The 12,806-nt window shown below is 41.1% G+C and overlaps 1 protein-coding gene across 1 annotated transcript in view; it reads right to left on the reverse strand.

Annotated features, from left to right (window-relative positions):
• gabbr1a (gamma-aminobutyric acid (GABA) B receptor, 1a) overlaps positions 1-12,806 on the reverse strand; it is an 88,037-nt gene that overhangs the window by 60,771 nt on the left and 14,460 nt on the right. The window contains exon 6 of the mRNA XM_084356686.1: positions 12,413-12,430. Coding sequence (XP_084212812.1) covers positions 12,413-12,430 — 18 coding nt within the window. The remainder of the gene's footprint in view (positions 1-12,412; positions 12,431-12,806) is intronic.

The raw sequence follows: 12,806 nt of genomic DNA on the forward strand, positions 1-12,806 counted from the left end.
AGAGAGAAAAAAAAAAAAAACAAAGGACGCGCGACCAGGCTGGAGGAGGCTGCAGCCCAGCACGGAACGGATCGGGTCAAACGAGCTGCAGCAGCGGGGACAGCGGGCTACATCTCCCTCCTGTTAACGCAGCAGCCGTATTTCCAACAGATGAAAACGATTTGCCGCGGAAAGGCAGGCGCGCCAGAGCTCTGCGTCTGATCCACTGCAGCACCGGCTGGCTGAGTGTGAGCGAGAGAGGAGCGGGGAGAGAGAGAGGGAGGGAGAAGATGAGAGAGAGAGCGAGGAGAGAGAGAGAGGGAGGGAGAAGATGAGAGAGAGAGAGAGGGAGAGAGAGAGAGAGGAGAGAGAGAAGATGAGAGAGAGAGCGAGGGAGGGAGAAGATGAGAGAGAGAACGAGGAGAGAGAGAGAGAGGGAGGGAGGGAGGGAGAAGATGAGAAAGAGAGAGAGGGAGGGAGAGAGAGAGAAGATGCGAGAGAGAGCGAGGGAGAGAGAGAAGATGCGAGAGAGCGAGGAGAGAGAGAGGGAGGGAGGGAGAAGATGAGAGAGAGAGAGGAGAGAGAGAGAAGATGCGAGAGAGCGAGGAGAGAGGGAGGGAGAGAGGAGATGATAGAGCGAGAAGAGAGAGAGAGGATGAGGGAGAGAGAGAGAGAAGATGAGGGAGAGAGAGCAGGACTAGTCTGAAATGTATGCTGAGAGAGAGAGGCAGACAGGAGAGAGAGAGAGAGAGAGAGAGAGGATGAGGGAGAGAGAGAGAGAGAGAGAGGGATGATGGTTGGGAGGGGGCTCTGGGCAAAATCCTTCTCAAAGATTTTCTAATGAGTTACACGCTGAGCTTAACTTAAAGAGTACATCCATTCCACGAGAGTCCCACACAGCCTCATTTTGTCACATTTTCTTCTTTGCTTTTTGACTTCCTCTACTCCCACTTGCTGCAGCTGCCGGCTGACACGTTGCCTCTCAGCCGCGTCCATAACCGATTTCTGATTGAATCGATACGCGTGGGCGACGTGTGCGAACCTCACCGGGGGTTAAAGGTCAACTTTAAAATAAAACAAATCCATTTCATGCTCAGAGAGACGCATGAGTTTTCTGCGAGTTAAACGGTGAATTAGTTTTTTTGCGGGCAGATGAGCTTATGGGGGGGAAATCAATATCAATCACAACATAATATAAAAATAATCAAACTGAAGTTTAGAGCAATAATGTCATGCATGAATCTGTTCAACTGTTTTTATGATTATTTTCATCATCCGGACATTGGGAGCAGGTGAATTTCTATGAATTTCTTCTCCAAAACTACGTAGTGCCCCTTTAAATCAATACAAGTGGGCAAATACGGACCTCACCGGGGTCAAAGGCCAACTTAAAAATCTATTTAATACTCAGAGACAGATTAGTTTTCTGCGAGTAAACATTAAATTAGTTTTTTGCAGGCAGCTGAGCATATGGGGGGAAAATCAATATCAAGCACAGCGTCAATGATGAGGAATTCTCTGATATTGATCGATGATTGATCGATTGATTTATCGATTTGGCTTCTGGGCGGTGATTAACATAAAATAATCAAACTGATGTTGAGAGCAATAATGCAAACCGTGAATCTGTTCCGCTGTTTGCGATTGATTGCGATGTCGATTAATCTGTGAATTACTTTCTCGGTTAAAGGTGCAGTACGTAGTTTTAGGGGAGAATTTTAATCAGAAGAGAAAAATCTTCATTGAATGTTTTTATTTTTATGTCTAAACAAACTAAATAAACAAACTTTTTGTTTTCATGACTGAATAAACTAAATAAACAAACTGACCTTAAAGGACCCTGCCACCTTTCTAGTTTCAAACACTGTTCTGGGGACCGGGGAGCGATCTAATTAAAATTGTAAATATTAAAATTCTGAGTTTGGATTTCCTTTCCAAAACTACACAGTGCCCCTTTAAAGCAACATTATGTAACTTATTTTACCTTTAAACAACAGCTTCAATATCATGTTGATGGTACAGTGTGTTGTAACAGGGTGAACTGTCTCTGCACTGTGTAACTTCAGTGAGAGGGCAGGATCACAGCGTTACATACATGTTTACTTCAACATGCACATTTTTAACACATAACATTGTTATGATGTCATGAGTTTGGTTTGTAGTCAGCACCTACATTACGTCTATTTATGACAGTTGTGTTGCACTCAGAAGCTGTGGGGGGTCCCAAACCGCACAAAATGCCAAATTCTACATATTGTTGCTCTAATTGATAAGTTGTTTGGTCTATGAAATGTCAGAAAATGTTTTTAAAATGTCAATCAGTGTTTCGTAAGGCACAAGAAGACGTCCACAACCCAAAGATAGTCAGTTTACTGTCATAGCAGAGGAAAGAAACAAAAGAGAAGAGAGAGAATATCGACTTTCTGTTCTTAAAAAAACACTTAAACCAAACAATCAATTATAAAAATAGCTGTTGGTTGATTTTACAGTTTCTAACTAATCGATTAATTATTATATCAATCAACTCTTCACGCGACAAAAAGTACAAAAGAAAACTCTGATTAGTTTTTTTTGACTCGTGTGCTCGACAAACACATGAGTTTTCTCAAACTGTCCAGTGCTGCAGCGCCGTATTCCCCCTCTGTTTTAGCTCCTGTCCCTTTAAGGCCCCTCCGCCTTAATACCCAGTCTCCTCTGATTGGTCAGCTCGCATACACCTGAGCCAGCACCGCTAACAACAACAGAGCAGCTGTGCTAAATCGATTCTTACGTGCCAAACTGGCTGTTGGACATAAATTGCGACATGGTGACAGTGTGATGTCACAGAATTAAAGACGGGACTAATGATGAGGCGTTTCAGAGCAGTGTTTGTTGTGGGAAAGAGGAGCTTCTGTTGGTGTGGGCTTTGACCTTTTACATGCACGAGAACCCAGGAAAAAAACAAAAAGCATAATAGGTTTTTAAATTTCTGGCTCGCTAATGATTTTTTCATAATCGAATAATCTGCTTATCCTTTTTTCTATTCATCCAATAATCACTTAGTCTATTAAATGTCACAAACTCATTTTAAAAAATCCATCACAGTTTCCTGAAGCCCAATGTGACATCTTCAAATTGCTTGTTTTGTTGGACACTGTCATATCCAACTATTCACTTTACCTATAAAGCAAAGAAAAGCTGTAAATTGTCAAAATCGAGAAGCCCAAAGAAGATTGTTTGGCTTTTTTTTGTCATTTTAAAGTTAATTTAAAAAGATAACAGAGGAGCAGGGGCATGCTGATTGATTTGCAGCCTTTAATGTTGCAAAAATGCAAAAAAACAGAAAGAAAAAGAAGAAAGAAAGAAGAAAAGAAGAAAAAACAGACCAGCGTTTCAACTGTGGAAACATATTAATTCATTTCTCTTGTAACTTTAAGCTACAGCATATCTATGGTCGTTAGTTTCTGATGTGATTATAATGAATGGAGGGTGGCACTTGGATATTGACTATGGCAACTCCCACCCTCAGATCCATTATCCAATACATTTTAATTCCTGCTCAATCAATTATCCAATGGCAGTTGTACAGCTATATGTTGTGTTTGCGAGACACAGTAGTGTTGAAACTATTCTCTTTTTGCAAAATGAATCAGTGCGTTTTAGTCCTTTTCTTCCATTTGACGTTTGCTGAAGTGCTCGAGCTGAGAAGCGTCTGATTCGGCTGCGTACTACTGGAAGATGCACGGAAAAACCATTTTAAGTCGCTGATTCATTAAATAAATATATCTAAGCACCAACTAATTGATTCATTAACATGTTTGTAGTTAAATTAGACCAGAATAAACTAATTGCACTACAATCCTTGAACACAGCATCTAATCAGACCACTGCAACCAACTGAATATAGATACATATTAATCAACGTGCAGCATGCGCAATGAATCAACGGGGAAGTACGGTAATAAGAGATCCGATTTTGATATGAATGCAACATGAATGCGAGGTTAAAATATCAAGCTAGTGTGTAAAGTATAAGGAATAAAACAAAGCCATTACGTAGAGTTGAATATGGTCTGAGTAAATGCAGGTCATAGGGAAGAATAAATGCAGCTGGCAAAGTGCCCTGTGTAGCAGCAGCAGTGGTAGTGCAGTAAAAGTGGAGCAACATTATAAATCTGCAGTCATGCTAGCTCCTCTGTGAGGCTGCGCTGAGGCACAGGGGTGCTCTGAGGGGAAACATGCTACCTTGCTCACAATGTTAATGTTGCGCAGGTATGAAGTTGACCATATTCGCCATCTTTGTCTGGGAGGGACTGTGCTTTTCCTTGTTTCTTAAGAGAAACTTTCTGGTCATATGCTTCCCCCCATTAGTTTGAATATGAATTTGACAGGTGGCCAATTGTTACATATAACACCTTGAAATTGTGTTGGGTGCTCCTGGTAAACGGGGAAAAGAGTACTTCAGAAAAACCAGAGGCAATCCAGGCACTCAAAACAAGACAAAGTGTCAAAACCGAGGATCCTTAAAGAGAAGGAAGGGTCATTACGTCACTGAACAGAGAGACTGTGGTGTCAGCTGTGTTGAAGTCGATGGGAGATGCATGGAGAAACACACTAAAACCCAACATATCTACAGTCGAAATAACACACTTCAGAGAGGTTAACCACTGATTTCTTCCACCACTTTGTGTAGGAAAGGCTCCTGTTCGCAGTGTGATTGCAGTCTCATGAGCAGAAATCAGTCGGACCTGCCCCGTTTGATCACAATATTATCAACCCGTCAATCATTTGGGGAAAAAAAATCAGTGGCTAACCGACTCTCTGAAGTGTGTTCTTTCATCTTCTACTTCGTTAGAAGTCATACGAGGTAGATATCTTGGGTTTTAGTGAGTTTCTCCACACATCTCCCATTGACTCCAATACAACCAGCACGACCGTCTGGCCTTTATTTTTTATAAAAGTGGCTAGATCATTTAAAAAGCCACTATAATAAAGGCTTTTTAATATTTCCTTCCACATTTGGATACTCATTTGGAGTGCCTGGACTGCCTCTGGTTTTTTAACCACATTTAGCCTGGTTTTAACCTAGATACCCCGACGCTTTGCAACCTGCTAATCAATAACTCCATGCTTACTGGGCTAGCACACAGTGTGCAACTGTGCTCTGTAACCACCTCTGCTAATCCATAGACCATTTCATTTCTGCCTCCCCTCCTCGGCCAAGTCTATAAAATGCTACAGAGGCCGCCTCGAGAAATCAGCAAAAAAAACGTGGCAGGCGTATCAATCATGGCTGATTTTATTTGCTTTCATTTGAAGAGTGGAAACAGTGATGTAGTTATTGTAGATCAGGGAGAGACTGGACTCCCTGCACACCTGTTTGAACCCTCTGTTCACATCCCTGGCACACAAAGACATGCGACGGTGCACGCACACACACACTCGCAGCTATAAAATTGTGCACAATAGCCTCTCAGCCTTTATAGTTAAACTGAACGATCACACAGCTGGTTTTCATTTATGTCCTTCTCTGAAATGAACTTCTGATGTTTTCAGAGATACATCTGCGAACATCATTTGATATCGACGGATCCTTTTGAGGAGCGTTATAGCCGGAGGTTAACGACTTGTTTTGAAAGAAAAAAAAAACCAGAAAGTTATTGTCGTGGCAACAAAACTTTATCCCATCCTCAGTGCAGCCTATTTGGATTATTGACTATGCTTTTATTCCATTTTTGCTCGTGTTCCTGCGGTTCTTGTGTAAGCGCTCTAATTGCAATGTAATGTTATTGTTAAAGTTCCCCTTTGAAAATAAGTTATTGCACCAATTGAGAAGAAGACCATTATTTCTCCAGTCTAAATTAAAAACCCTCTGTAGTTAGGCGATGGGATATGACTATTATATAACCTCGGTTCATTACCCAAATCTCATTATCTGGATATCTCCATGTAGCAGAGAGCTATTCAGCTGCTAACAAGCCCTCACAGGCTGAGGTGAGTGTAGTGATCATCTGCTGGCATTTGCCTTCCACTTCCACCTCCTCATCCTCGCTGCCACCCCGTGACCCATCCGACGCACTATCAATTATTCAGCCGTGAACTTTATGTGCTGTTTCGCTCCGTAAGCCTGCAGCCAGCGCAGGCAAGGCGCACTAGCATCGGGGTAGTACAGTGTTAACAACCCCCACGGTGGCAAATGTCACATTCGGAGAAGACATTAGCTGTGGCACAGCCTGGAAAAGATGCAATGGAGACACGAGTGCGGTAACATGTTGCTGAGCCGCTTTAATGAGGGTCTTGTTCTGTATATTTGTGTGTCTGCAGTTCGCACACTGGGCATCCTTCAGGATAATGGTCTGTTTCTCACTCGGCAGATGTGTTATTGCCAAAATAATGTGTTGAATGTTCCCTTTTTAACACAATCGGCAGATTACGCTGTCCTCCACCTGCAGAGCACATTGTATTCAGGGAGCGATCCAAATCGTTGTGAAAATCACGAATACATTGTGTGACTGTTTTGATTCTCCGGACGCCGATATTTTGTCGACGTAAGGGTTTTGTCCACAGTGCTGACTGGACGAGTCGTATTCGTCGAGCAGAGATCAGACTTTGGTCAGAGAGGATTTTAAAGTCCATTCTTTGTGTCTGCTTGGAGAAGCAGATGGTGAAAAAACTCAAGCCTCATTAAGACATCACAGTATTATTGGAATCACGATTTATAGCAGCGTACACGTTGGCCAGCATCGCTCGAAAAATACCGTTCATCATGCAGTAAAAAAGCTGTAACTTTGATACAGTATCATCATTACGTAATTTGTCCGGCAGCAGCACACTACACACTACCTTGTTTCCAGCTCTCCACAGCGCGCAGTTATTAGAGTAATACATCATGCCTGAGTATCACTGTAGAGGGGAGCTAAGAATAATAAGTTCATTGTTCGCTAGGGCATAACTCTGTAGCATCATTTGGTAACCAATGTGTGTATTATCATCAATATAGCTATGAAAAAGGAATACCTGCTGCTATGTCGATTTCAGAATTTTTATTCGTCGGCTTTAAAAATCCATTGCTGCCACGAGCGAGGCTTAAATTCACATTCCCCTCAGGTGAGCACTGCAGATAAATCCCACTTAGGTCAATCATCTTTCTAATTCTCAGCTCAACTTTCTTGGGAAACCCCGACTCTCACAGCACCTGCTCCTGACGTGCTAACACATCGCCTGGTTGTATGTTCTGACAACATCACATGATGCTGTACAGGTAACACACACATACCTTTTATAAACTAGGAACAGACTGTACCATGAGGCAAGGCGGGCAACTGCCCGGGGCCCAAACAAAAAGGGGCTCCAACAGCTTTAAATTTATCATGATGTTTGGATATGAAAAATATTGAATTTTGATACTAAAGCACCACAGCACATACAAAATATGCAACTCAGCTAGATACTACTCACTTACTGTGTACTTCTACTTCAGGGGGAAAATATATTACTATGTTGACCTGACAGTGAAAATGTCACGAGTTACTTAACTTACTTACAAAATATAACAATTAAAACACAATGTATCACTAATTTATGAAACTTTCCAGCATAACATTAGAATTGAAAGCTCCACTTTGAACAGACGTTAAGTAAATGTAAGTACATTGTGCTGATAATTCCTCGTTCAATCATCAGTAATGTAGATATAATGATTAAGCAGTTCAATGCAAGTATTTGAATGTAGAACAGTCTGGTAAGTTAATAAAATTACGTCACTTTACTGTAATGCAGCCTTTAAAATCAGGAAGAAACAACACTTAATGCCATATCACAATAAAGCAACATCCACAATGTAACAGTATGCAGTCTTCTATCACGATAACGTTATAATATCGATATATTGCTGAGCCCTAGTGCGCACGTACAGACTTTCCACAGCAGCTGTGTTAGCTTGTTATGTTGTTTGTATTCACTGTCTATATGTGGTTTTGTTATACTGTACTGAAACTAGAGATCCTGCTGCATATATGTGTGTGCGCACTCACACACACACACACACACAAGGTAGAGCAGACACAGACAGGAGCAGGGTATTAACCTTTCTCCCGCTGAGGAGGCAGTAAGTGGGTGGTGATGGCACATGGAGTGGAGAGAGAGGGAGCAGAGCCAGAAGGAGGTCAGTATTGTGACAGTAGATGGAAATTTCTATTTGAGGAAACAGAGTTCTCTGCTGCGTTGTTAATCATGTGTTCGTCAAGTCAGTCCGTGACATTTGGAAAAAGTTTTTATCGGTAACTCAGGGGGATTACTTTGGTAAAAACTATATATCAGGCTCAGAGTTGCATGCCGCGTCGTTGTCTGTGTATGAACAGTATTTGGCTCATGAAAGGCGAGAACAGGTCTGTGCCTAATTCATTAGCGTAACGCTGCAGTGTTGTGAGCCTTCCAAGGATTGTAGCGAGCGTATGATTCAATATCTGGCCAATTCCTAATGTGGTGACATAACTGTGCAAGAGGGTGAGCCATCCTGCAACAGTAACAAATGTATTCATCATCCTTGCCGGGGATCAGATAAAATGGCTGTACTGGTAGATGTTTTGACCCTTTTTTTCTTTTTTCCAGGGAAGGCTGGCGAAGCACATTAGTTCATTTTCAGAAGTGACCTGCTGCAAACTCGTGCAGTTTTACCCTCGCAGCATAAGACCCACGGTCCTAATAGAGCCGCATGTAGGATGGACCGGGCTACGTGAGCAGCATGCTCCACACCTGATTATATTTATGCCTGCATGGTGATTAGGCACCGGACGATATGAAGGTTTTATTGTCGCAATTATCCCGGCCATTATCCCAATAATCGTTAAATTAGCTTTTAAATGGGCTCCGTGGAACGTCTGTGTTGTGCTGGAAGTCACATCCTTGCCTGTCGAGGAAAATCTGACCCTTCACAAAGAAATCCAGCAGCTTTAAAGAAACTTAAAGCAGCGTTATGAAACTATTTTACTTTAGAATAACGGCTTTAAAATCATTTTTAATGTCACACTGATTTGTAATAGGGTGAGTAGTGTCTATAGCGCATCACACACAGCACCAACTATCCAAAAACTGGATCATATTTTATGCAGAGAATGCCTTGAGGCTGCTCTGCCTCAACCATCTATGATTTAAGAAGTTTCCTGAATGCATCCTGCAACTGTTGCTTAGTGTAGCTGTGCTACCATCGGACTCATAGCGCAGACGTTGACGGAGGGAAAATGGAAAAGAACAACAGACAGTGACCGAGTCTCAGATCTGCTTTTTTTTTTTTCTTTTGTGTTGTCGCAGTTGCATAATGTTTGGCCTCGTTGGCAAGGTTGTCAGCGTGCTAGTTTTTGATCACAAGTCAAGTCAGCCCATTTCAACAGAGGTTTAGTCTGCAGCATGTTAAAGCTGGGTGTTCACATCATGTTGTCTCTGGTTCAGGTTACAGCTGCTTGGCACAGCTGTGTGAGGGTGAGAGTGCATGTTCACTTCGAGACCGAGTTTTGTTTGTAGTCTGCACATAAGGTTACATCGCATCTGATGAATTGTTACAGAAACCTGGGTTGCGTATTCAGGACAGTTGTGCTGCACGACAGTGGGGGGCGCCCAATCACAAAATACGGAGTACTACATTAAGTTGCTTTAAACAAATCGTCCAGAAGCTCGGGGAAGGTCTCATTTACACGTCACGTAACAAACCGCTTAAATAAAAAGTGATTAATACATGTGCATGTCTGACAAACTGTCACAGAGCCCCTTTAAAACTCATGAAAGGGCACCACATAGCTTATATTTTGAAGCAAGAAACACATCTTTTTTTACACCACAGAGAGGACACACATCTTTTTTTAGTGAACATACTTTTAAGTGTAAAACAAACAATCTTAAATAAGGTAATCACAAATCATAAAGTCCCTCTGCATTAATAAAGGATAAATAAATGGTGGTAACCTCGTATCTCTGTCGTTCTTTAGTTTGGAATCGCCACATCCAATTTAACATGTTTCCACAATGGATAAGCCCCACCATGGTTTAGGACTTTTGTGTTATTGAGAAGATGTGGGCTGCTCTTGTGGTAATTCAAAATAAATCAGGAAGTCCACCACGATCAACTTATCCTGAGTGTTTTTCCTGAGTGATCTTGTATCCTCCCACTGACCACAGCTGCTCTCCTCGTGCCTATTATTGCTCTGCTTTTACAAAAAAACCCTTGTAGTCTTCGTAGATGGCAGGAGCAGAGAAAAGCGATTAGCAGCAAACCAATAAGTATACACAATGTTCATTAAACTTTGGATTTAAAATGTACTAAAGACATAAAGGGGGTTCCTTTGCATGAGTTGAAAATGCTACCACACTAATGACGCTTATGAGCAAAATTAAACAGTCTTAATGTTCTTTTTCAGCGCTTTGATTCATAAAAGAAGGATTTGCTCAATAACTCTGGGATTTGAAAAATAATGTTCGTGGTGTTATGAACTGCAGAGGAAGGAGGGAGTCCCTGTAATATGTCTGTGTTGCAATATTAGATATGAAAACTAATTTCTTTAACTGAGTAACAACGTCAAATACAATTAAAACTCTAATCCTGTTTCTCACTGAAGAAAAATATTTAATAGGACGAGTTTTTCATAGAAGGAATTTATTTTCCTTCACCATTTTGCCAGCAGGGGATTTAAACCCTGTTACAGACAGTGTTGTTGGTGCCTTAAGCTGCTGCTGCCCTCTTGTGGCGCAAGTACGTGTTGCAGCTGAAGGACTTTATGAGGCAGAATTTAATTAATAGACTGAATATCTCAGTGGGCACAGTGACACGGAAACAGGCAGGTTTAATGGTCGTCCTGAAGATAAAAGACTGTTAAGTGATCAAGATGAGACTGATGTATGGGCGAGACGTCTCGTGTTTTATTATTCATTAACTGTGTGATGATTTCAGAGCTACACTTCCATGATAAAATGTTCATTTCTGATTATTTTCTGGGCCGATTGTTTTTGAAAATGCCCTTGTCCTCTTGTTGATTGGTTGGTTGGTTGGTTTGTCAGCCGGATTTTTAATTTACATTATCGGTTATCGGCGGATAAAGGAATTATAGCCAATAATACAAAGCCAAATTGCTTTTGTTGACTTAAAGTGCAGCATCTACACACGGCTGATGGTGGTTTGCACCTTTAAAGTTGTTTTGTGAGCAGCAAATACAGAGAAGAACAGCAAACACGTTGATGTCGCGCTCATAACGTCAAACATCTCCACCTGTGTAGATCCACACATGTCGTCACTGGTGTGGGCAGTTTCTTTTACAAGAACAACACAACACAAGTTTAACCATAAAATCTTATCACAGCTGTGGACTAACAAATAAACCATCTTTGCTGCAGGTGTGCATAAAAATGTTAGTTTCTATTATCGGTTATTTTATCAGTATCGGCCACGAGAGTCAGGTGATTATCGGTTGTCGTATCGGCTGAAAAAAGTCCATATCGTGCATCTCCAATCTGCCTAAATCAGATATATATTAATGAAATATGTAAATGGATCAATAAATAGATTGCTTAAAAAATAATAAATAACTAAATTAAATGGATAAGTAAATAATTATTTTACACAAAATTAAAGCAGAAATATCTATTTATGTCACACTTTATATATTAATTAATGGCTACATTTATTTTCAATATTATTTTTGGTGCATTTAACAGCATATTTATGTATTTATTTCTGATTTCAGTCCTCTATACGTCTCAGCCTAGAATAGACACCACTCACTTGTGCTGGGCGGCAGATAAAGGGACGTTTCCAAGAGTTTTGTCTCACTTTCTTTCATTGGGAAATGAGAAGGTTTTTTGTCATTTATGTCATCATTAATTTCTGACAAATTAATGCAGATCCAAATAAAGCAGATTTAAATATGTTTTATTTGGTTAGGCCTGATTGAATTACAGTAAAGGGGACTTTTGGGCCTAGGCGGAGGTATGCGTTCTACTGTGTTTACTACTCTAGTTTTCCAATAAATATTATACGTAGTAAGTTCATGTCTGTTTCTCCACATCAACTGTATGTTTTAGTGTCATATGAGCAGCAGGTGGTTTGAGGGGGGATGAGGGAGGATGCCACCCCCTCGTTAACCTGCCGTCTCCCTCCCCTGGTAGTACAGAGACTTCAGGGACAGAGAGGTCGTGTCTTGAATATGTTAGTCTGGTCTGCCTGACTCATTGATCCTTTATCTGACTGAGCTTTGTGAAAGTTAGAATCTATAGTCCCGGCCATGTCTTTGGTACCAAATGAACCAGTAGAGTCAGAGTTGAATGAAACGAACCGGGTCTTTCACCCCTGCTGAAAAATTAACAGATCGTCTGCTGCATTTAAGTCCGTGTACGCTGGCAATTGTATGTCCACGTCACAGTAAATAACATCGTATAGTAAGACATGATAACAAGAATGAGAAATTCTTACCTGTGTAGTTTCTGTCATCTTTGGCCGGCAAACACACAAAGAAGGAAAAAGATTAGAAAATATGAATTCAGATGGGAACAGAGCAGGTAACCAGAGGAATTATATCACACATCGCTGTGCTGCAGCATTGAAAAGGACAGCTATGAATAAAATATCCAGGTTGTTCTCGAGTAAATTATTCACCTGTGTAATGTCACATTTGGAGAGATTTGGTGCAGTGAAGCTCAAAATGCTAGTTATTTCCCTCCACTAGATGGCAGCGACGAGACACTGTAGTTATGAGAAACGCACTGCCGGGTGGATGCAGAGCAGTAACCGTGATGGATATTATGTAATCCTCTGACACTTTGCCATAAAAATAGATACAACTGTAAATCAAATATAGTCTACAGTG

The sequence above is a fragment of the Pagrus pagrus genome, assembly GCF_965226575.1.
Source record: "Pagrus pagrus genome assembly, chromosome: 7".
NCBI classification, from domain to species: domain Eukaryota; kingdom Metazoa; phylum Chordata; class Actinopteri; order Spariformes; family Sparidae; genus Pagrus; species Pagrus pagrus.